This window comes from Entelurus aequoreus, linkage group LG07 (assembly GCF_033978785.1).
Source record: "Entelurus aequoreus isolate RoL-2023_Sb linkage group LG07, RoL_Eaeq_v1.1, whole genome shotgun sequence".
NCBI lineage: Eukaryota > Metazoa > Chordata > Actinopteri > Syngnathiformes > Syngnathidae > Entelurus > Entelurus aequoreus.
The window spans coordinates 36,188,111-36,213,983 of NC_084737.1; the positions used below are offsets into that span (position 1 = coordinate 36,188,111).

Below are 25,873 nucleotides of genomic sequence, written 5' to 3' on the forward strand. Positions count from 1 at the left end.
TCATCCTTACCTCCTTTTGGTGAAATCTTAGATAAAGATCAATTTTATTTTAGAGTAGTCTTTGTATCACCAACCTTTTTGCTGAAGGGACATGACTAATTTGTGGGCTTTGTGGCTATTTAGTCACTCAGCCTATCTTGCTCTCATATACCTCCCACAAAAATATATGGACTATTCATCTATTTTTAAAAAATCTGATAACTGGTAAACTGATAAATTCAGCAGGAGATCAGTTATTTCCCCCACTTCAAGGAGGTCCAATTTTAGCTGCTTCATTTTACTAAGTGCTTTGTCTTCACAGGTCAGCATCAATAATCAGTATGTAATTGAAGTTCCTGGAGGAGACTTGGCCAAAGTCCAGCGGGCGTTGTGCATGCAAAGCAACATTACAGCCATCGCTAATCGAGGTCTGGTCTCATCTTGACCACAAGTCTGACCAGATGTATGCCATGCGGGCCTTTGTCCAATGGACAATGTCCTCTGGTATAAAGGCGAGGGCATGGAGGGAAGGTTTGCTGAAGGACTCAAGAGTCTCTTGAAAAATATCTACATGTAAGAGGGGCTGGGACCGAACAGAACTGACTTTAAAAATGCCAGGGACCAAGAATATTAAAATTTACATAATTTTCACTGCATACCTAGAAGTCACTCTGAGCTTTAAAGTACTTTTTACAAAAGTTTTATTATCTGACTATATCAAGCTGAGCCTATTACGAAGAAAATAAACATTTGGGCTTTGCAGTGGAATTATTTGTAATACAGTAGTTTACATTGGGGAAAAATATTTTAAGTTGATTACGCATGAACTTATCTTACGCAAATAAACCATGTTGAAAAAGGCGAGGCAAGGCAAGTTTATCTATAGAGCACAATTTGTACACAAGGCAATTCAAAGTGTTTTACAGAAAATTACAAAAAGGCAAAAATGAAAATATAAAATAATCATAAAAATAATCATAATTGCAATTAAAATCAGAAAATAAATCATCATAAAATAAATCATGATTACAATTAAAATCAATCAAATAGTGTCCATAAAATACTTTCCGTTGTCAAATGCACAAGTAAATAAAAGTGCCAACGTTGAGGCCTGTCTCACATCTTCTGGAAAGCATCTCAGGAAGACTCTGCTTTTTTGTCTTGGATTCCTCGCATTTTTGTCAAAACTGTTATTTAGAAAACTCAACTGAAGTAAAGAGTATGTTACAGTAAGTACTCACGTTATTCTTGATTTCAGTAATTATGTTACGTGTGACGGTTTGTACTTTGACGTTAAAAAACAGCCATTTCAAAACTAGTTCCGGCAGCCTTTTTAAGGTGTTACCTGAACATATATATTAATCCGCGCAAGAGTAAACAGAATATATTCCACGCAAAAGACCTATACGACAAAATTTAGAATAATTGAATATATTGTATTCACACATTGTGCTTTGTCACAACATAATACACACAATAAGCATGCTGCCGTGTGATTATTACTGTAATTGAGCCTACAAACCTGAACAGTTTCAATTGGGTTTGTTTGAATAATAGTAATTAAAAATGACATGAAAACATAACAGCAGTATAATCCCAGCCATATTGGTGTATATATATACATAATGTGTTTTAATTAATCAATATGTATAATTTTGAAGCTGGGAACTAATTGTAAGTGCATACAGCAACAACAACTAAACCCTGTTTTGTCCCAAGGGCAAAGTGGGACATGAGTAAAATACAAAGTTCAACATTAAAATTAGTTTTAGGTTTATTTAAAGATGTTTTAAGTGCAAATTGTGTGTATATGTTAAGCAATGAAGAAAATAAAATCAACTGTTTGGTGTCTAGTTTTTTGAGCGGACGTGCTCACTGCCTTGGAACATTCTCTCGCCACAGTGCGTGGAAGTGTGCGCGCGCGTGTGTACGTGTGTGTGTGCGTGTGTCAGCTGCCTCATCTCGTGTTGATGTCGACCCGCAGCCACTGGGCCTTTCAGTAAACATTGAAATAACGAAACTAAAAAGACACGCACACGGAACACCCCGCTTTAGAAGACGTGACCTGACCTGAAGGAGCAACTGGCTCGGTCCGACACGATGAGCCAGCCTCGGCCGGACGAGTTCAAGCCTCCTCCGGAGTGCCCGGTGTTCGAGCCCAGCTGGGAAGAATTTGCAGACCCGTATGCATTCATCAATAAGATCCGTCCCATCGCCGAGAAAACGGGCATTTGCAAAGTCCGACCGCCTCAGGTGAGTGTTTTAGCGGATGTTTAAAGGTCGCTCGGACGTGGATGCTGCATCGAGCTCGGAGATGGAGCGACCACGGTGATATTTAAAGGGACTGTTCAACATGGCGGATGAACGGCTAGGTTCATTCTTTGTGCTGCGACGGCTGGCTCGCTCTCTTTCGGCGTGATTCGTGGCGTGAACCGCCAGCTTTGACCCATAGTACACCTTTTAACGAGTTGTACGGGCGTCTTTTAGTCGATGTTTGTCAGTCGCCGTGTGGCAACAAAGCCCGTGTGGTCGTTGGGCTAGCAGGCTAATGCTAGCAAGCACCAACCTGTCATGATGTTGTAGCACATCGTGTTGCTATACACGGCTATGCGGAAGCCATCCTGCTGCGGTCCACAACATAATCATAAACGATTACACCATTTGTCGCCATAGATTATTTGCTGATCATCATTTAAGGCATCACTTGTCAACAGATTAAACAGCAGTGACTGTGTGTGTTTATTCTTCAGGACAATGTTCATTAATGGTGTCAGTTTTGATTAGTTTCAAAAAATAGTAGCTCAACAAGTACAACAGGTTATGTAATCACACAAAACAAAATAATGGTGGCTTTTAAAAGTGAGGTGTAACTACTTGCCATGTTCCACAACATGATAAATGCTATTGCACATTAATATGGTTGCACATTTCCATGCATGAGCTTGTCTTGTAGGGTGTTGTCCTCCATGTTGGCTTTGTGGTAAGCTGGCCTACTGACTTGAGTCTTCCATCTGGCCATTTTGTACACCAGTGGGGGTTGTACGCTACTGACTTGTAACAAAAACTTGGGCCTCCCCTTTTGTGAAGGATCATCTTTATTGTAAGCGCTCAGCTGTGTGAGGAGTTGGATCATATTTTTCTGCTTGATGTGTGTAGTAACCAAACCGAGCACGATGCAGGGTTCCTCTGTTGTTGGCAGCCCTATTGATATTGTGTCAAACGGGGTATTCAGCCCAAAATTGTGCATTTTGACTAGGTTGCATACATACATACATACAGTACAAAATATATTACATTACATTACATATCTTGTTGAGGGTATAGAATATCGAAAAAAGAAGCCACAAAAGCATATTATCATGGAGATCAATTCAGTGGATGGCTACCTTGTTTTTTTTACAATTAGTTCGGTGTGTGTGACAATCATTGGTATCTTTAATCTTTCATCTTTAGAGCAGAGGTGTCCAAACTTTCAACTGTGGGCTGCACAATAAAAACAATCCATCCATCCAATCCATTATATAATATATTTAATTTTCAAAGCCAATACAAAAGGAAAAAATGCTGCTTGTCATATTTGTGTTATTAATCGGGGTGCATAATACATTTCAGACAGATAATCATCTTGTTGATAATAGGAATTATGATGTCATGCCTATAACAAAAAAAATAAATTTGATAACCAATTTAAAAAAAACAAAAAAACATGCTCCAATGAGTCAAGATTACCTGAACTATGCTGTGGGTGGGTTAGGGTGAGCAAATCAAGTGATACTTTTCTCCTACTTGTGTTGTAAACTTCCTGAGCTGTAAACAAACATGACATTAATCGTTTGAGACTTCTTTACTGTTTCAGAGAAAGACATTTTATGTGCTATTTGGACCAAATATTCTGCAAACACTCCGCGAGGAGGGAAAAAACATCAAGCGTCAACACATGAAACCTTATCAGCCACCTGAGAAGTAAGAATCGCTACGACAGTGTTTAGAAAACGTTGTCCACTGTTAAAGAAGTTGCCTCAAAGCCAGCTGCGTGTGGACGGTGTGGCTTAGATGTTAGAGCGGTCATCGAGAAACTTGAGGGTTCCCGGGATGAATTTAGCTTCTGCCATCCTAGTTATTGCTGTTGTGTCCTTGGGCAAGACACTTCACCAACACCAGTGTTACCAACACTAGTGTATGAATGTGTGTGTGGCAGTGCTACCTTGCAATAGACATTCTTAAGCTCAATGGGATATTCCTGGGTAAATAAAGGTTAAAAACAGAATATAATTGTGTGTACAAACTACATTTAAAGGGGTCATATTATGCTTTTTTCCTACATTTAAAAAACACTTCCTTGTGGTCTGCATAACATGTAATGGTGGTGCTTTGGTCAAACTTTTGCATTGATTTTGTTTTGCAGACCATTTTGAAGCAACTTTCTGACTGTCTCTTCAGAATGCTCCATTTTGTGGCCAGTCTTATTTACGCGCCAAAACCGCCTCCAGGCTAAGCCCCCTTCGACGGTGTCTCCACCCCGTCAGCCATGTTGTAGTTTTTAGCACTTCCATATCAAGTCTACTGACAGATGTAAGTTTGAACTTTACGCTGCTTTCTATTAGAAATGGCAACAGCGAAAGATGTATGTACATTTTCAAGCCAGAAGATAGAGAAAAAATAAGGGACTTATTGACTAAAACTTTAGACCACAACTAAATAAAAATTGCATGAAAGGGCACCATTTAATTTACATTAAAAAAAAACTAGATATAGATAAGTTAATCGTTTATCAGTCTCGTTCTTGAGAAGCAGTAATATTGTCTTATTCCCGTTACTTTACACCTATTTGCTCTTTTATTCCACTTTGTAAGTTTGTATGTTTTTTGTAATAGTACTTTTGAAATTCCTTGTGTGTGAAACATGTTTGGCCAAAAAAAAAGATTCTGATTCTAAGAATGTGCAGCAGGCCGTTGGAATATTTTCTGAGTGCCGCAAATGGCCCCCGGGCCACACTTTGGACACCCCTGCTCTATTGTGTCGCTTGAAAACTGAATCGTATGTAAAACAAAACAAAAATTTCCATGGGAAATAATGTAAAAACAATACATTTAACTTTTTTTTTAACACGAAACACATTTTTTAGAGAATAATTTTAGTTTTACATGCAGAAAACAATGCAAATGCAAATGCATTTAAACGATAAATGAAATGAATTAATATACATTTTCATCACTTTACCATTTTCGGAAAGACTATAAAGTACTATCTATCTATCTTGTTGGTGATAAGTGCCGAGGAAGGGAACAGGATGTGGGGGAGAGCCCAACAGACGCCACCTACCTATTTAACCACACATTCTTTCTTGATTTCAATAGTGGCTCGCACCTTTTTTTTATCAAATGTTGTCAGTCCAAGGAGGCACTGACAAACGGCTGTGTTCTCACAAGACTTTGTTTACATCAACTGATGCAATCACATGCATGCCATATTACCCTTGATTGTTTAATCAGACTTACCGTAGCTGTGTGGTGTGTTTAGTGACACTCTGGAAACACAAACCCTTATGCTATTGGTGATTTTTATTACTGTATGTAACGACTTTATTTTCCTCAATAGTTGGCTTATTTTGCAGCAGTACCTTAGTGTGTGTATGTGGGGGGTATGGCGTAGTGGGTAGAGCGGCCGTGCCAGAAACCTGAGGGTTGCAGGTTCGCTTCCCGCCTCTTGATATCCAAATCGCTGCTGTTGTGTCCTTAGGCAGGACACTTCACCCTTGCCCCCGGTGCCGCTCACACTGGTGAATTAATGATAGGTGGTGGTCGGAGGTGCCGTAGGTGCAAACTGGCAGCCTCGCTTCCGTCACTCTACCCCAGGGCAGCTGTGGCTACAAATGTAGCTTACCACCACCAGGTGTGAATAAATGATGGGTTCTCACTTCTCTGTGAGCGCTTTGAGTATCTAATAATAAAAATGCGCTATATAAAATATAATCCATTATTATTATTATTATTATGTGAGTGTGAATGCTTGTCTACTGTCTGTGTTGGCTCTGCGATAAGGTGGAGACTTGTCCAGGGTGTACCCGCCTTCCGCCCGAATGCAGCTGAGATAGGCTCCAGCACCCCCGCGACCCCAAACGGGACAAGCGGTAGAAAATGGATAGATGGGACCTTAGTGTGTGTATGTGAGTGTGAATGCTTGTCTGCTATCTGTGTTGGCCCTGCGATAAGGTGGCGACTTGTCCAGGGTGTAGCCTGCCATCCGCCTGAGAGAAGCTGGGATATGCTCCGCAACAAGCAATAGACGATGAATGTTTGTACTAAAACCAAGACAGTGTCTTAAAACTGACACATATTTTTGGTGGAAAGTTTCTGCCAAAAAAACTAAGAACCACTGTATTATAATATGAAAATACGATTTGAACAAAGCATGCTCCTTTTTTCCATTCACTAGGGCTGGCAGCCTCCGTTTGCCTGCGATGTTGACAGACTTCACTTTGTTCCTCGCATCCAGAGGCTCAATGAACTAGAGGTAAGTGTTCATATATTTTGGAACCTGGCATCATTAGAGGGTGTTTTAAGTGTTAATTAAACTTGAGATCCAGAAAGTAAAAGGGTATAATTAAACTGAAAAATAATGACCATCACATTATCTGGGGTTAATAAGAGCCTTTGTATAATACTGTATGGCAGCCATTTTTCTTTTCTAGTTTATATTTAAAAATAAGTGTTGTGATTGCCTCTATGTCCTCCCAGGCTCAGACCAGAGTCAAGCTGAATTTTTTGGACCAGATTGCAAAATTCTGGGATTTGCAAGGATGTGCCTTGAAAATTCCCCACGTGGACAGGAAGATTCTGGATTTATACCAGCTGAATAGGGTAAGTGACATATAACTTGGCCTTGTTCAACTGTTTTAATCGCCTCATTAACCTGCTCATCACTGTCATAACCAGCTCGTAGCAGAGGAAGGCGGATTCGACATTGTCTGTCAGGACAGACGATGGACTAAGATCGCAATAAAAATGGGCTTTGCCTCTGGTAAAGCTGTTGGCTCACACTTGCGAGGACATTACGAGAAAACTCTTTACCCCTACAATCTTTTTCAGAGTGGCGCAAACCTGCTGGTAAGTTAGACAATTTATTCCTTATGAAACACTGTGTCTCTATACTGTATATGCAAACCATGTTATCTAATCACTTGCTTATGATGTTTTGTCAAAAAATCGTTTCATTTTGTTTTGATTGTGCCAAATAATGCTTTTATAGGATGTGCAGGGGAAACTTGTAAAACCTTTTTGTATATTCTATTCACTTTTACCCCTTTGATTATGTTATCTGTTGCCTAATTATTGACTGCTAATTTAATATAATTAGAAAAAAATCTATATCATCCTGCAAGAGAGCTCATCCAAGATCATTAGATTGGTACCACGTGACCTTCTGTGGAAGGTCACGCTAAATTGTTTAATTACATAAGCTCTCTCTTGCCTCAGGCACCAGAGGCAGCTTCCAAACTGATGCGTTTGGAGGCTGATCCTGAGCTTGAAAAGGTATGTTTATGTCAAATTATGAAGACACCTTGCAATTAACTAGATGCATGTTTATCTCTGGCTGTGTTCTATACTTTATGTCAAACAATGCTTACACAAATACATGAATGTCATCTTAATGATAAAATAACTTCTTACAGCCTACCTCATAGCATTATCAGGATACCAATGTTTATGTGCCAGGTAAACATTATATGTTCACAAAGATAAATCAGTTCAAGTACTGTATATAAGTATCTTCTATTTATTTGAATATCAAATACACCTCTCTGCATTCATTACAATTATATCTCTTCTGGGCTTGCATGTTGCTTCTTTATTTCTTTGCTCTCTGGTCAAGTTGCACAATAACTACATCCTATTTTTGACTTTTCTGTATTTTGACTGCTGAATTAAAGTTTAAATGAAATTGTTGCACCAAGTCTCACAATGATTCAGTACTTTTGTCCTCCAAAGGAGGACATATGATGCAGGATGTTACTAGCAGATCTGTTTTAGCCATTTTGACCTCACAGTTACAGCATGTTAACTGCAATAAAAGCTGATTTCTAATATTATTGCCCTGCAGTTAGTTCCAGTTAAGTACATATGTTTTAAACAACCACTGAGCAGTTAGTCTAATCTCTTCATTATTTGCTTCAGTGTGTTCAAAAGCCAGTCCAGCCAGCAGAGAGAGAAGAAGGAGTCGAAAGTTTGAAGCCGGTCGACAGCAAGGAGCTCATGCTGCAGGAGCCAGCATTGGGGCAGTCTACCCAGATGCCTGATTCCTACACCAGCGCTCGCAGAGGAAAGCGCATGAAGACTGAGGTGGGGATTATTCTCTGCAGACCCACCACACAGATTGACTTATTTCAAAATGCCTACCTCTTCACCTTTTTTGTAGTCGATCTGTGTGAAAATCGAACCAGGCGAGCCAGATGACAGTCGGCCGAACTTGAGGAGGAGAATGGGTTCTTTTGTTGCCAAGCCCGAACCAGGTCCGTCTTCAGAACACACAGCTGGAAACAACCCCATACATGCATTTGGTTCTTTAAATAAAAGTTAATGCTCATGGGTCACTGGTGCTTCTATCTGCCTTGCAGAGAAAGAGATTCCCATTCTGGTTAAGCAGGAGCCAGTTGAAAGCAAGGAACAAGTAATCGAAACAGACAAATTCAAACAACGCTACAAGAAATACACCCCCCCTGTTCCTCCAAGTCCAGTGAGTAGAAACACCATTCTACACTCTCTGCTCTGTGTGCGTGTGTGCGTGCGCGCGTGTGTGCGTGTGCGCGTGTGCGTGTGTGTGTGTGTGTGTGTGTGTGTGTGTGTGTGTGTGTGTGTGTGTATATATATGTATATATTAGGGCTGCAACAACTAATCGATTAAAATCGATTATTAAAATAGTTGCCGATTAATTTAGTCATCGATTCGTTGGATCTATGCTATGCGCATTTTTTTTTGTTTTTTTGTTTTTTAATTTAAAAAAACAACTTTTTAAAAAAAAATTTTATAAACCTTTATTTATAAACTGCAACATGAGCTGAGAAACAATAATCAAAATAAGTATGGTGCCAGTATGCTGTTTTTTTTCCAATAAAATACTGGATAGGATAGAAATGTAGTTTGTCTCTTTTATCCGAGTATTAATCGATTAATCGAAGTAATAATCGACAGATTAATCGATTATCAAATTAATCGTTAGTTGCAGCCCTAATATATATATATGTATGTATGTATGTATGTGTGTGTGTATACATGTGTGTGTATGTATGTATATATATATTCAAATGAATCTATAAGCATCTGTGTACTATCACATTTGTAAAGCTATCTATTAGGTGTGCACAATAATTTTCCGGCCGATAAGTATGGGGTAATATTAGGACTAGAAATGTCCCGATATTATCGGCCGATAAATACTTTAAAATGTGATATCGGAAATTATCGGTATCGTTTTTTTAATTATCGGTATCGTTTTTTTGTTTGTTTTTTATTTATTATTAAATCAACATAAAAAACACAAGATACACTTACAATTAGTGCACCAACCCAAAAAACCTCCCTCCCCCATTTACACTCATTCACATTCATTCACACAACAGGGTTGTTTCTTTCTGTTATTAATATTCTGGTTCCTACATTATATATCAATATATATCAATACAGTCTGCAAGGGATACAGTCTGTAAGCACACGTGATTGTGCGTGCTGCTGGTCCACTAATAGTACTAAACTTTAACAGTTAATTTTACTCATTTTCATTAATTACTAGTTTCTATGTAACTGTTTTTATATTGTTTTACATTTTTTTTATTCAAGAAAATGTTTTTAATTTATTTATCTTATTTTATTTTTTAAAAAGGACCTTATCTTCACCATACCTGGTTGTCCAAATTAGGCATAATAATGTGTTAATTCCACGACTGTGTATATCGGTATCGGTTGATATCGGTATCTGTAATTAAAGAGTTGGACAATATCGGATATCGGCAAAAAGCCATTATCGGACATCCCTAATTAGGACTTATGATGTCACTCTGATTATGCGATGAACAATATCCGATAAAAAAATGTAAGAAAGCCCTCAAATGAAACAAGATTAGCCATACTATGCTGTAGGTGGGTTAGGGTGAACAAATCAAGCGCTCCTGCTAGGTAGGATGTTCCAAAATGCCTCTAATATCACCAGACCTCACAGTGTATACAAACATGGCGTTGGTCGTGCCTTTGGTCCTGACAGAATTACACAGTCTGACACTCTTTATAATCCTTAACACGCCAAAAGCAGCCCTCTTTAAATTCTTGGCACCGTAGCGCTAGTCTAGCAAGTAGCTACACCAAAAACAACACACCACTTCATCTAGCGAGGTTGCATTCAGTAACACCCAGAATTTAGAGCAGCAAACATTACAACTCAAATAAATCGTTTTATGTTCTGTATTGCTGCAATATTTATGACAATTTGTAGAGATTTCCGATAATATCGGACTGCCGATATTATCAGCCGATAAATGCTTTAAAATGTGATATCGTAAATTATCGGTATCTGTCTCAAAATTATCGGTATCGGTTTCAAAAAGTAAAATGTATGACTTTTTAAAACGCTGCTGTGTACACGGACGTAGGGAGAAGTACAGAGCGCCAATAAACCTTAAAGGTACTGCCTTTGCGTGCCGGCCCAGTCACATAATATCTACGGCTTTTCACACACACAAGTGAATGCAAGGCATATTTGGTCAACAGCCATACAGGTCACACTGAGGGTAGCCGTATAAACAACTTTAACACTGTTACAAATATGCGCCACACTGTGAACCCACACCAAACAAGAATGACAAACACATTTCGGGAGAACATCCGCACCGTAACACAACATAAACACAACAGAACAAATACCCAGAACCCCTTGCAGCACTAACTCTTCCAGGACGCTACAATATACACCCCCCGCTATCGCCCACCTCCACCCCGCCCCCCCAACCCTGCCCACCTCAACCTCCTCATGCTCTCTCAGGGAGAGCATGTCCCAAATTCCAAGCTGCTGTTTTGAGGCATGTTAAAAAAAATAATGCACTTTGTGACTTCAATAATACATTTGGCAGTGCCATGTTGGCATTTTTTTCCATACCTTGAGTTGATTTATTTTGGAAAACCTTGTTACAATGTTTAATGCATTGGTCCCCAACCACCGGGCCGCGGCCCGGTACCAGTCTGTGGATCGATTGGTACCGGGCCGCACAAGAAATGTAAAAAAAAAAAAAAAAAAAATGTATTTTTTAATTTTTATTAAATCAACATAAAAACACAAGATACACTTACAATTAGTGCACCAACCCAAAAAACCTCCCTACCCCATTTATACTCATTCGCACAAAAGGGTTGTTTTTTTCTGTTATTAATATTCCTGGTTCCTACATTATATATCAATATAGATCAATACAGTCTGCAGGGATACAGTCCGTAAGCACACATGATTGTATTTATTTATGACAAAAAATAAAAAACCATACCCCCCCCTGGTCCGTGGGACAAATTTTCAAGCGTTGACCGGTCTGCAGTTACAAAAAGATTGGGGACCACTGGTTTAATGCATCCAGTGGGGCATCACAACAAAATTAGGCATAATAATGTGTTAATTCCACGACTGTATATATCGGTATCGGTTGATATCGGTATCTGTAATTAAGAGTTGGACAATATCAGAATATTGGATATCGGCAAAAAAGCCATTATCGGACATCTCTAACAATTTGTTGTAGATTTTATTTCTTATTTTTGAATGTATTACTTAGTTATCATTTAATTTGTATGAGTTACTAGTCTGTTCAACTTGAATGTCACAAAATGCAATAAAAATTATCTTGTTATTTTAATTGGGGTTTGTTTGTTTTTTTACAAAAATGTGAAGGGTTGCATGTGATGTCACATCCGTTTTTCTTCTTCGCGGCTTAATTCACACGATGGTCAATCAGCTTGAGTGTCACATTAAAACAAGTGAGAGCGAGTGTCTTGTTGGAGCAAAAATGCCGTATTGCTGTTCTGTTCTTGGGTGTTCCATTCGTTCAAATATAGAGATAGGAAAGAGCTTTCATAGTGTCCCGAAAGAAGTCTATGAATGTTCTCATTCATCCAGGTCATTGTAATCTAAGGGCGTTTAATCAATGGCAACTGGACTGTTTGGTTTGTCTTAGAAGGCGTTTTGCCTCTCATCCGAGTAGGCTTCATCAGTTCGTGCTCACAGACTTATATTGGTCAGATCTAGGCTCTTGGTCAGATCTAGTCTAAGGACTAAATCTGACCAATGAGCACAAACTGATGAAGCCTACTCTGATGAGAGGCAAAATGTCTTCTAAGACAAACCAAACAGTCCAGTTGCCATCGATTGAATGCCCTGTCATGAAAGAAGTAGTTCATAAAGATAATAAAGTCAGGGGAAAAAAATGAAAGTGCGCCGAAGGAAATGGCTCTTAAAAATATTACTTTCATCCTCTTGTGGAATACCATCTGACCATGCTCGTGTCTGCAGCGATCACTTTGTAAAATGTTTGTTTAAACATTTGATTTGTTTGAGAAACTTTCTGTGATGCAATTTAGTTTATTCTCTGCTATATTAGTAGTGGTTTATAGCAGAATTACACTTAAAAATGGACAAGAGATCGCATTAGTTTGTGTTCTTTTCTGGTTGCGCTGCCTAAATATAACTACAAAGAGCTGGTTGTGCAAATAAACTAAAGCCATGCTAAGTCTTAGTAATAAATATTGTGTTTAATAGTCCAAGCCACCATATTTTATTTCTCGATTTTCGTAACAGTAACTAAAAGCATAGTTGTTGTGCAGGAAAGCCAAGTTCCCTATTCGACACGGATGACCACATTTTAACGTCTTTAATGCTATTTTAGCATCAAGAAAATATCCTTAATACTATTAATAATAGTATTAATAAACTAGATGACTAAATCTTTTGTAAGCTCAACAGCATCTTGATATTGCTTGCAAATGTTGCTGAACAACATCTATAACTCAATAATGAGACAAACTATTAACTTCACACCAATAAAACCACTGCAGACATGAATTGTAGATTTGACTAATATTTGTAGCAGGAAATTACCTGCAAACAAACGTATAATTTTTCTCATTAGCGTCACGATCCCAGCTGAACTGTACTATTTGTCAATCAAATACGTTACTTAGCGATGCATGAATAAATCCTACTTTGTCACGGATTAATGCTTAATTTGTAGACCGCTCCAGATATAAAGACATGATGAACCTCCAATCTTTGCTTCTCTACATCCGTGTGTGTCAAATGAAGTGAGGTCGTAGCGAGCAACGTCTTGGTGATGATGAATGGTTTAAATCTTTCCAAAAAATCTTTCTTAAGAGAGTATAAATCCACTGCATTCTTTAAAAAAATATTTTTTCCATGATCCCTTATAAATTTGCTCATAAACCTTTCAAATACGCCCAAATCTGCATTAATGCAGGTATATAAACAGTAGCCTAATGGGACTCTAGACCATCGCCTGAAAGCCGTATGTGCCTGTCGGTCACGTGATTGCAACTCAGCAATTGGTTAGAATGTAAACAATACCCATCCCTAATCAGGGCATAAGTTTTACTTATTTATGGATGTGATGTTTGCTCTAACATAGCATTGATGTCATATTTGGTTATGACAAATCTACAGGTATCGTTACTCAAGTCCACCGTTTGACTCTTTCTTACATCCAGGTGCACACAAAGTACAGTCAAATCTACATTTAAAAAATAATAGATATAAATATGTTATCGATATTGGTCTTAAGAATCAGGAAGTTATCGGTATCGGCTTGAAATGATTAGAAAATATTGTGCATCCCTACTATCTTTTCATCATTCACCATTAGTTTGTTATATTTAAACAAACAAACAAAAATGTCCAGAAGAATATAAAAGTTAGCAGAAATGTATTCAATTATTATTAATTGAGCCAGACCAAAGAAGGCTTTTTTCAAGTTGGAATTTAACTAATGAAATCATATTTTTCTCAAATTTAGAAATAATAACAAATTAATAGAAGAAAACTATAAATACCTTTCTTAGAGATTACTAATGTGTTATGAATTACTAATACTTCTGCAGCAGATTAATTACGAGCCTTTATTGCATTCTCCAGGTTGATCTGGTCGAGTGTCTGGTGTGTGGCAGTGGGGGAGACGAAGACCGCCTGTTGCTATGTGACGGCTGTGACGACAGCTACCACACTTTCTGCCTCATCCCGCCGCTACATGATGTCCCCAAGGGGGACTGGAGGTGCCCCAAGTGTCTGGCTCAGGTGAAGATAATTGATGTCCGATGCAAATAGTGTGTTTCTTTAATGAGCAATTGAAGTAAACAATGATGTAAATTATATACACACAACAATAATAGACTAGAATACATTTTTGTTGTCCACTGAGGTGGAAAATTGGCGTGTCACCAACACAGGAGACACAAAGCACTAAAAAGTTAAAGTACCAATGAATGTCACACACACACTAGGTGTGGCGAAATTATTCTCTACATTTGACCCATCACCCTTGATCACCCCCTGGGAGGTGAGGGGAGCAGTGAGTAGCAGCGACATACAAACATTATCATATATAAAACACACAATAAACACAATAAGAACAGAGGTTAGGTAAAAATAGTAATAAAAGTGAAAATAAATTAAGCTCTATAAAAATATTATTAAAACAGACGTAGAGCAATTCAGGTGGTACATGTGAATTTGTTTACTTTATATAGTTATAAATAGCAGTGCATCCAGGAAGTATCCACATTTTGTTTTGTTACAGCCTTAATCCAAAATAGATCAAATCAATTTTCGTCCTCAAAATTCTACAGACAATTCCCAATAATGACAATGTGAAAAGGTTTTTTCAAAAATGTTTGCAAATGTATTTTTTAAAAAAAGAATACATTTACATAAGTATTCACAGCTCAATACTTTATGGATGCACCTTTGGTAGCAATTACAGCCTCAAGTAGTTTTGAATACTGTGCCACAAGTTTGGCAAACCTATCTTTTTAGTTTCACTTTGCCCATTCCTCTTTGCAGCATTTCTCAAGCTCCATCAGATTGGATGGGAAGCATTGATATTAATCCAGGATATCTCTGTACATTGCTGCTTTTATCTTGGTCTAGTCAGGCAAGAACCCGGTCACTCTGTCAGAGCTACAGCATTCCTCTGTGAAGAGAGGAGAACCTTTCAGAAGGACAACCATCTCTGCAGCAATCCACCAATCAAGCCTGTATGATATAGTGGCCAGACGGAAGCCATTTCTTAGTAAAAAGTTTTCCAATACCATGAGAAACAAAATTATCTGATTTGATGAGACAAAGATAGAACTCCTTGACGTGAATGCCAGGCGTCATGTTTGGAGGAAACCAGGCACCGCTCATCACCAGGCCAATACCATCCTTATACAGTGAAGCATAGAGGTGGCTGCATCATGCTGTGGGGATGTTTTTCAGCGACAGGAACTGAGAGACTAGTCAGGATGGAGGGAAATATGAATGCAGCAATGTACAGAAACATCTTGGCTCAAGGCTTCTCATCCAACCTGATGGAGCTTAAGAGGTGCTGCAAAGAGGAATGGGCAAAACTGCCCAAAGACAAGTCTGCCAAGCTTGTGACATTGTATTCAATTACTTATGTAAATGTGATTTTTTTTGTTATCTGTTTTTCATTTTTAATACATTTGCAAAAAAAACTTTACGTTGTCATTATAGGGTATTGTCTGTAGGATTTTGTTCCATTTTGGAATAGGGCTGTAATGTAACAAAATGTGGAAAAAGTGAAGCGCTGTGAATACTTTCCGGATACACTCTAATATATGAAATGATATGTTGTTGTGTAAATGAAGAATATCTGGAACGTGTACACAAATGTTTTTAATACCTATCTTATTCTTTCAGGAATGCAGCAAACCTCACGAAGCATTTGGCTTCGAGCAGGCTTACAGAGACTATTCCCTGCGTGCTTTTGGGCAAATGGCAGATGCCTTCAAATCAGATTATTTTAACATGCCTGTTCATGTAAGTGGAACACAGTTTGTACCGAAAGAAAGACATCTAAATCCTCAAAGTAATTTTTTTTGTTCATGTATCTTGCAGATGGTACCTACAGAGCTGGTGGAGAAAGAGTTCTGGCGCTTAGTGGGAGCCATCGAGGAGGATGTTACTGTTGAATATGGAGCAGATATAGCCTCAAAAGAGTTTGGGAGTGGCTTTCCCATTCCGAACGGAAAGTTTGAGGTTTCTCCAGCTGATGAGGTAAACGGCTCATTGTGTAGGTCACATCACACAAAACAGGAATTATACAAATGAATGAAAACGAGATCAGATCTGATGGGTATTTCTAGTAATTTGTTTTTGATCTGTATCTGTTGTCCCATACAGAAATACCTCAAGTGTGGGTGGAACCTCAACAACATGGCAATGATGAATCCATCCGTTCTCACACATGTCACAGCTGACATCTGCGGAATGACATTGCCGTGGCTTTATGTTGGCATGTGCTTCTCCTCCTTTTGTTGGCACATTGAGGACCACTGGAGCTACTCCATCAACTACCTGCACTGGTACAAAAAAAATATGTAAATAGTTATTTAAAAATGACTTATACTGTACATCCTTCATTTATGGTTCCTTTCTATTTAATTCACTCAAAGGGGGGAACCCAAAACATGGTATGGAGCTCCCGGTTTTGCTGCAGAGCAGCTCGAAGGGGTGATGACTAAGCTGGCTCCAGAACTGTTCGACTCTCAGCCAGACCTGTTGCACCAGCTTGTTACCATCATGAACCCCAACACCCTGATGGCTCATGGTGTTCCAGTATGTGTTTCTATGCTTGCAACAAAGTACAGATAACCTTGTAAAAAGTATCCTAATTTTTCTGGGTTTCTCTTTTAGATTTATAGAACAAACCAGTGTGCTGGTGAGTTTGTCGTCACGTTTCCCAGAGCCTACCACAGTGGCTTCAATCAAGGCTTTAACTTTGCAGAGGCAGTCAACTTCTGCACTGTTGACTGGGTAAAAGTTATATTTACATATATAGAGTTGTAATTGTTTTGTAAATCTGTGGCAGCTGTATAGTGACATGTTTGTCAGCGACATGCGGTGAGGTTCAGAGCTAGTTCTCCTTTGGAGTCAGATTTACACATATGGCCCCCACAGGTGCAACTCACCCTATGACTTTTTGCTGCAGTTTATTGTCCTGTGGAATTTAAGACATTGCATGGGATGTCAAAAATTCATGGAGTATAATAAATCCCTCTGCAAAAAATATTGACAACATGGATTGTGCATTCAGAGTGTGTCTGCTCTGTATTTTATTGGTACATGTGCTAACTCAGCAATTTTTACTCAAGAAGATAATCAATTTATGACTGCACATCATTGCTTTTTGTTTATGATTAGGCCCTCACCGTTAGCCGTCAGTTGCATTTAATGGAAAAGATGAAACAGGCTAACCATATCGCTTCTCTTTCTGTAACTGCAGATGCCTCTCGGTAGACAATGCGTTGACCACTATCGCACGTTACACCGGTACAACGTTTTCTCCCATGATGAGATGGTGTGCAACATAGCAGCAAAAGCAGAGACCCTTGATGTGGTTCTGGCATCTGCTGTCTACAAGGACATCAGCATCATGATTCTTGAGGAGCAGGAAATGAGAGAAAAAGTGACAAAAATGGTAAAGCAGGAATAGTTCATTGCTCTCAAGCATGTCCCTCATTTATAAACACTCACCACTGATTTGGCACTCCTTTCAGGGGGTAGTGCACTGGCAGGAGGCAAAATATGATAATCTTCAGGATGACGAGCGACAGTGCATCAAATGCCGGACCACCTGTTACCTGTCTGCTATCACCTGTACTTGCAGCCCAGGAATGCTCGTCTGTCTGCATCATATCAGCGATCTCTGCTCCTGCCCAGTCACCAACTACACACTGAAGTAAGCCCCACTGGAGTCCCATTAAACTCAGACGCTAGCAAATATGAATATAATTAATAACTCGGTTTAAGACTAAATATGTGAATATTTTCTTCTAGTTATAGATACACACTGGAGGACCTGTTACCCATGATGAATGCTGTGCGGCAACAAGCTGAACAGTATGATGAATGGGCCTCCCGTGTGTCACAGACCATAGAGGCTAAACTGGAAAAGAAAAAAGGTAAGCCAACAAGTATAAACCAAAAAATGCTTTTGGCCAGTCTAAATCCCAAGTACTATAAATAATGAACAACATGGACCATTTATGTGTGAATTTGTTGGACTGTGGTTATTTAACAAGGTCTCCTCTCCTCAGGCCTGCCAGTCTTTCGGTCTCTTCTCGCTGAATCAGAGTCCAAGCTGTTCCCTGACAACGACCTGCTGCGTCAACTGCGTATGGTTACCAAAGATGCAGAAAAGTGCTCCTCCGTGGCACAACAGCTGTTGAACGGAAAGAGGCAGACCAGGTAACGTCATTCAAAAGATGTATAGATCAGTTATATCAAGTTGATGGGAAACTGTTCCCAAGGTATCAATTTGGCAATGGGAAATCCCGCAGCCAGCTGACTGTGGAGGAGCTGAGTTCGTTTGTAAGGCAGTTGTATAACCTCTCCTGCAGCCTCACTCAAGCCCCATTGTTGAAGGTAGGTTCACAGAGTAAATCTGTGACGTTTACACACCTCAGAATATTGCTCACTGTGTGTTGTTTTGTAGGAACTTCTGAATCGTATTGAAGACTTCCAGCAGCACAGCGAAAAAGTCCTTGCAGATAGGATGCCCAGTGTGGCCGAGATCAAGAATCTGTTAGATGTCAGCTTTGACTTTGACGTGTACCTGCCTGAGCTACCTCGCTTGAGGGAGAGGCTGGAACAGGCTCGCTGGCTCGAGGGGGTGGAGCAAGCCAGCATCCAGCCTGCAGCACTGACTTTGGAAAACATGCGAAGGCTCATCGACCAGGGTGTGGGCCTGTCACCGCACTCATCTGTGGAGAAAGCTATGGCGCACCTTCAGGAGCTTTTGACAGTCTCAGAGCATTGGGAGGAAAAGGCGAGCAGTCTTCTGAAATCCAGGTATAGAAACAATGCCTCATGGTGTTTGTCTATTCCCAAAGGTACAAAACTGTCCAAACTTATAATTATAGCTTTATTCAAAATCGAATATATTTGTTTTACTAGTCATGTCTCACTTTCTTTTTGGGTCTTTGCACTGATTGTATCTGAATGATTTCATATCACGTCAGTGCTCCTGATTTTGCTTCATTTTAATTACAGCTAGTGCAAAAAGCTGTGGCTAGAATATTCAACCAGATCAACAAAAAGTGAGCATCACGTTTAGTTCCGACCCTCATTCCACTGGTGCTGTTCAGCATTTACTGTCACAAGTCGCTTTTAATGGCATGGCTGTTTAAGAATGTGCATCTCTCCATCTTAACTTAGAGCTTAAAATTTTACATTTTTGAAAGGTGATATTCCCTTGCCATGCATAGTTGCCATGCTTAGCTTTGAATTTTGACTTTTATTCTGTTTAAAACAAATTTTTTCCTATTGGGGAAATGTCATATAACTAGTCATAGTTTGGAAAATAACAACAATCTTGTGTCTAAAATATATTCAACGGGTTTTGTTTTTTGAACAATCATTTCCTGTGTGGATTCAACAAAATGCAGCAACAGTTCTCGTTATGAATGTGGAATTCATTGTGTCCACTTTTATAACTTACAGTGTTTCATTATGTAATGTTTTTTTGCCCAACAGACCACCTCACTCCATTGAGACCCTTATTGCTGCTGCTGAGGAGGCGTCTAGAATCTCCGCTCACCTCCCAAACTGCCTTCTGCTGAAAGATACCATCAGAAAAGCTCAAGAGTGGCTTCAGGAAGCTGAGGAACTTCAGGTCAGGACACATTCAACTGTTTTTTTGGACGTTTGGTAGCAAGTGTTACCCATGAAAACGTTCTGTTTTTCAGGCTAACGACCGCATACTAATGTTGGACAACTTATCTAATATGGTGTTGCGAGGACAAGCTGTTCAAATCCACCTGGAGCCTTTGGATAGACTGGAGTCTCTAATGACAGAGGTGCAAAACTGGAAGGAATCTGCTGCTTTAGTTTTCCTTCAGAAAGACATGGCCCATTCCCTGCTTGAGGTAAATTACTCAAAAATTATAATTGAACCCATGAAAAAAGGTAATGGCTTTGTGTTGTGTCCTTCATCAAAGGTCCTGTGTCCAAGATGTGAAGTTGGAAACGAAAGTTCTCTCAAGAGGAAGGCCAAGAAAGGGAAGGACTCACCTAAAAGTAATAATAAGAAAACCCTGAGACTTAACACCGCCATTGATTTGGAGAAAGTGCTTTCAGACGCCAAGGATTCCGCCTCTGCTGTAAGTTGCCGTAAACTAACCAACTGTATGTGTGGGGGGGGGAAAGGGCAAAACACAGCTTATCCTCCCTTTTTAATAGACACTCAAGTAATTGCCGGTTGCGTCAAATGGATGCCTCATTTTTTCCCATCAGGAAAAAATAAGTAGTGCCACAGGGTAGATCCTCTCTCCATCGTACACTTTTGTTTTCTTCACATTCTTTACCATCCCCAATTTGCAGATTTGGAAAACGTGGTTACAAAGTTGAGCTTTATTATTTCTCAAAAAACCATTTAAAAAAAAACATTTAATTAATAAACTTGCAACAAAAATCATCATGGTCTTACACATGTGGGAATTTGAATATAGTTTGAGGCTCATTCACTCTTGGCTAATTTAACTGCAATGTTGAAAAAAGTGCTGGAAATTAAGAAGACAATAATAAGTCATCCTCCCATTGTACTGCGTTATTCATAGAAATAAAGAATGAAAGGACACAAAATAGGAACTGCTCGTGTGAGGCAATTACACATTTTATTCCCACTGGAATACAAAGGTGATAATTCTCCCTTGAGTAAGCAACAGACAACAGTATACCTACTAAACAAGATTTTGTGCTATCAAAGTCATGCTCTCAAATAGATGCCTTACTTCAAATAATGCTGGTACTTAATGCAGTTAAGTATGTATATGCCCTGAGACACCTATTTTAAGAAATACAGTGAATACATACATAATACATGAGGAAAATACTGTTGAAATGCTTTTTTTTTAAGTAGTCTCTTCTTTTTTAGAATACAACTCTGGAGGAGCTGCAGGTCAGGGAGATGGAGGCAATCTCTATTTTAAGAGCGGCAAATGAGTCGAAACTCCTCCCTACTGCAGACTGCATGGACTTGAAGGTGTGCGTCTGTCAAAAGGTGCTCATGGGAGCCATGCTGCAGTGTGAACTCTGCAGAGACGCCTTCCACAGCGTGTGTGTCAGGGACAAATCAGATCTGAGTGAAACACCGCCGTGGCTGTGTCCACAGTGTCTGCGATCCAGAAAGCCCTCGTTGGACAAAGTTCTCCCTCTATTTGAGTCCCTGAGGCACCTTGGGGTTCGCTTGCCGGAGGGAGACGCATTGCAAAACCTGGTTGAGAGGACAGTTAATTGGCAGTATCAAGCTCAGGAAATTCTACAGTCCTATAATTTGACTGAAGTGGATAATGAAGCAGAATCACCTCCAACTCTGACCCGTTGTGCATCTGGCTCCTCTGACAGTTACAAGAACACTCAGGTCGGTCATCATCTCCTTGTGCCACTTTTTGTTTCATATGATGTCAATTTCAGTGATTAAAGTCGGTTACTTTATTTTCTTTCAGGCACCTTATTTGACTCCAGAGTGGAACAAGACAAATCCTGCTCAGACGGTTTTCTATACCGAGCAGAGATGCATTCCGCTGCAGGGTCAGGGTCACCAGAGCCTTAAACTATTTTGTTCTTTGTCATTTCTGTGGAACTCATACTTATGCTTTGTGTATTTGTCTAACAGGTTTAAGTCAGGAACTGGAGGAGCTGATGGTGGAAGGTCTCCTCTTACAGGTGTCAATACCAGAAGTCCAAACCCTCCACCATGTTTTATTGGAAAGAGCCACGAGCCAGTTCACAAACACTTGCATGTCTCCACGGCAAGACGACCCCACGGACTGCGATCAACGTATACAATTTAACTCTCAGGGAAAAAATATCCAGGTACCATCAAATGAAATATCTGACTTCTGTGACTCCCCTTTTTAAAGAAGAATGTCAGTTTGTGTGATTGCTAACTTGTTTCTTTTTTTTAGGATGATGACATGAGGGACCCTGTGTTTGTTCCAGAAAAGAAAGCAAAGAGGCATTTAGAGAGGAAAGCTCTAAATACTAAGGGGTCAGACAGAAAGCACTCTAACAAAAGGCAGAAGACAAATAAAAAAGAATTACTTCGCAGACAGACGTCAAACTTGTCTTCAGCACGGTCTGATATCTCACAGTCGGATGAGTCTGACGAAGACATGGCGTTGTGTCCCGCAGAGAGGTGTCAGCTTCCAGAGGGGGATGAGGTGAGGGATAATGCCTAAATGCAAATGAATGTATAAAAATGTATATCAGGACAAAAAATGTATATCAGGACGGTCAGAGTTGTGCTCTCATGTCTCAAAGGTAGTTTTCTTTGCTCTTCCCGCAGGTGGATTGGGTCCAGTGTGACGGTAGCTGCAACCAGTGGTTTCATCAGGTCTGCGTTGGAGTCACAGCTGAGATGGCAGAGAAGGAAGACTACATTTGTATCCAATGTGCACTGAGCGACTCTGATGTGCACTGAGCGACAGACACATGAGAAAATGAAGAGCTTTTTCCCCGAAGGACAGTAGTTGAGGTGCCACTAGTCACACCCTGCCACACCTGTCCAACCTTTTTGTAACAATGGTGCTATCTTCTCTTTTACTCGTTGTCAAGAACTATATTGTTTAGATTTTTTTTGTATTTTTTACATACATATTATATATATTTACTTCTTCTTATGAATTGTTTGTGGCTGTCAAAATGAAAAAAAAGGACAAATAGCGCAGGATATGATATGTACTGCATGGGATATCAAGAGTGTTATGTTAAACACGCCCAGTATAGTAAAGGTAAAAGATTTATCAAGGGTTAAATGTTATCTTCTCCAGAGCCTCTTTGCATGCTTAGCAAGATTTAATAAGAATGAAATCAAGGTTTTCCCCTCTCTAACCTACTGTTTTTTTAAATCCAATGTTTAGTACATGCATCTTAATATAATTATTCCCATTTTTGTTGAATAGGTTTATTTATCTGAGCAATACTTTGACATAAATGCATCTCCATCGAATTGTTGGTGCCATAGCAATGATGTGATGTACAAAAAGTTACACAAATGGATTGACGCCAGCTACAGGGAGCTTATGTAGCAGGTTGGAAGGAAAGAATGCTCACATGGCAGCGTGTAACTTGGTCTAGGATGCTCAGTGTGGATTTCGCATAGTTTATATTGTGGAATAAATTCATTTTGTTCTATGGAGGAGTCTGTTTCAACCCTCAATGCTACAATGACAAAGGGTATGCTGGATGTAAAAGAAACAGTGAATAGTTGTAAATATTAGTACATTTTACACAAAAAATATTGCTGTCTATTAAAGCAGAAAGCTGAAGAAGTGCAGCATTCAGCAAAATAAATCAAATCATCCCAATAAACAGATTGGCTGGTTTTGGACTAACCCATTTAGAGCCAAGACATTAATTGAGTTAAAATTCTGCACTTTCACTGTTGGCCAGCTGTCAAACATTACAAACTCAACCAGTAGCAAGCAGTACAGTATATAGCTTCTTTTTTTTTTTTAAATCAACCACCAACAGATTTATGTATGTGATGGAATACGTAGGGATTCTGGTTTACAGTTACATAAATATCTCACTAAAGATGTATTAAATTAAAAGACAAAAGTAGGCCCACACATTGTATAGCCTTGATTAGAATATTATTTCAAGCCTTTTGGGCGCTTGCTGTCTGTTTTTCTTTGTTGTGGCGTATGAGCATAAATCTATACGTACAAATGGTATGGTACAGTAGATCTACTTCACATTTGAACGGCTATTGACATGAAAAGTTCACAAATGCTTTTAATGAAAAGTTGACAAAATGCACTGTGATTGACTGGAAACTAGGACAGGATGTAATGCGTCTTTTGTCCAAAATAAGCTGGGAGAGGCTCCAGGCTACCTTCATATATACAATGTTGCAGAAATGCATGTGTGTAAATTAACCAAGAAGAAAAACTGATTATTATAGTATCAGAGGTGTTTAGGCCACGTCTGACCGGTAGGAGGCCACGGGGAAGACCCAGGACACGTTGGGAAGACTATGTCTCCCGGCTGTCCTGGGAACGCCTGGGGATCCCCCGGGATAAGCTGGACGAAGTGGCTGGGGAGAGGGAGGTCTGGGCTTCTCTGCTTAGGCTGCTGCCCCCGTGACCCGACCTCGGATAAGTGGAGGAAAATGGATGGATGGATGGATCATAACAGGACTAACGAAGGTGTCTCATAAAATTTACAAAATATCAAAACAAGGAAAAGTTAAAATAACGATGTGAAATGCTTTTATCTTTTCCAATGTTAATGTAGCTGTACAATTGTAGTATAAAAAACATGGGCACACATTAATATTATTATTAATATTTTTTAAAGGGAAATTATATGGGAAAAATCCTTGTCACTGGATACTCCATCACAAAGGAAATTGCATTAAAAAAAGAACGTTGACCCAAAATACTATTGTGGCATACTATGTACATCCAGGACACATATTTAATGCAACCTCTGGAGGTTATTTGATTTAATTTATCTATCAACGGACGTAATTCTTTTTTGCAGTAAGCTTCCGGCAGACATGACAATACATACAGTAAATGGCAGTGTACAGTATAGTACAGTGTTTTTCAACCTTTTTTGAGCCAAGACACATTTTTTTCATTGAAAAAATCCCGAGGCACACCACTAGCAAAAAACAGAAAAAAATTAAACTCACCAGCCGATATTGACAGTGAAAAGTCATTCTCGCAATTATTGGATATAAATTCAAACCATAACCAACCATGCATCACTGTAGCTCTTGTCTCAAAGTAGATGTACTGTCACGACCTGTTACATCACGCCTTGACTTATTTTGAGTTTTTTGGTGTTTCCCTGTGTGTACTGTTTTAGTTACTGTCTTGCGCTCCTATTTTGTTATTGATTATCATGTTTGATTGATTGATTGAAACTTTTAGTAGTAGATTGCACAGTACAGTACATATTCCGTACAATTGACCACTAAATGGTAACACCCGAATAACTTTTTCAACTTGTTTAAGTCAGGGTCCACGTTAAGCGATTCGTGGTACGGATGTACTTTGTGGACGCCGTCTGCTGCTCCACACGCTGTAAGTCTTTGCTGTCGTCCAGCATTCTGTTTTTGTTTACTTTGCAGCTAGTTCAGTTTTAGTTTCCTTTTGCATTGACATCCCTAAGCTTCAATGCCTTTTCTTAGTGGCACTCGCCTTTTGTTTATTTTTGGTTTAAGCATTAGATACCTTTTTACCTGCACGTTGCCTCCCGCTGTCGTCTGCATATTGTGATCACGACAAACCATGTTCCCGACATCTACAAAGCAATTAGCTACCTGCTGCCACCTACTGATATGGAAGAGTATTACACGGTTACTCTACCGAGCTCTAGACAGCACATACACTCAACAACGGCACATAATTTGCGGATTATAATTACTGGTTTGCCAAAAATATTTTTAATCCAATTATGCACCTGGGAATAGGTTGATTGGCAACACTTAATTGGCCCTAGTGTGTGAATGTGAGTGTGAATGTTATTGTCTGTCTATCTGTGTTGGCCCTGCGATGAGGTGGCGACTTGTCCAGGGTGAACCCTGCCTTCCGCCTGAATGCAGCTGAGATAGGCTCCGGC

The 25,873-nt window shown here is 39.4% G+C and overlaps 1 protein-coding gene across 2 annotated transcripts; it reads left to right on the top strand.

Moving 5' to 3' along the window:
* Positions 1 to 1,870: 1,870 nt before the first annotated feature.
* On the top strand, positions 1,871 to 23,434 carry kdm5bb (lysine demethylase 5Bb). 2 transcript variants are annotated; one of them, XM_062053395.1, is made up of 28 exons: positions 1,871 to 2,232; positions 6,415 to 6,492; positions 6,717 to 6,839; positions 6,915 to 7,085; positions 7,455 to 7,511; positions 8,154 to 8,318; positions 8,395 to 8,488; positions 8,594 to 8,712; positions 14,153 to 14,311; positions 15,938 to 16,057; positions 16,136 to 16,294; positions 16,421 to 16,602; positions 16,693 to 16,855; positions 16,934 to 17,053; positions 17,523 to 17,717; positions 17,797 to 17,978; positions 18,077 to 18,201; positions 18,337 to 18,487; positions 18,550 to 18,664; positions 18,735 to 19,090; positions 19,775 to 19,913; positions 19,987 to 20,166; positions 20,239 to 20,400; positions 21,174 to 21,659; positions 21,745 to 21,829; positions 21,915 to 22,114; positions 22,207 to 22,461; positions 22,587 to 23,434. In XM_062053395.1, exons 1-28 carry the CDS (start codon positions 2,080 to 2,082, stop codon positions 22,719 to 22,721), a joined length of 4,629 nt encoding a protein of 1,542 aa, XP_061909379.1. In that variant the 5' UTR covers positions 1,871 to 2,079; the 3' UTR covers positions 22,722 to 23,434. The 2 variants fall into 2 exon arrangements, with proteins under 2 accessions (XP_061909379.1, XP_061909380.1); XM_062053396.1 differs by lacking the exon at positions 7,455 to 7,511.
* Positions 23,435 to 25,873: the final 2,439 nt, after the last annotated feature.

What these genes read in the sequence shown, in the direction of transcription:
- kdm5bb (XM_062053395.1), top strand. Translation starts at nt 2,080, where the DNA reads ATGAGCCAGCCTCGGCCGGACGAGTTCAAGCCTCCTCCGGAGTGCCCG. An exon ending in GCAAAGTCCGACCGCCTCAG is followed by an intron (nt 2,233 to 6,414) that starts GTGAGTGTTTTA and finishes TCCATTCACTAG; the next exon opens with GGCTGGCAGCCTCCGTTTGC. An exon ending in CTGATCCTGAGCTTGAAAAG is followed by an intron (nt 7,512 to 8,153) that starts GTATGTTTATGT and finishes TATTTGCTTCAG; the next exon opens with TGTGTTCAAAAGCCAGTCCA.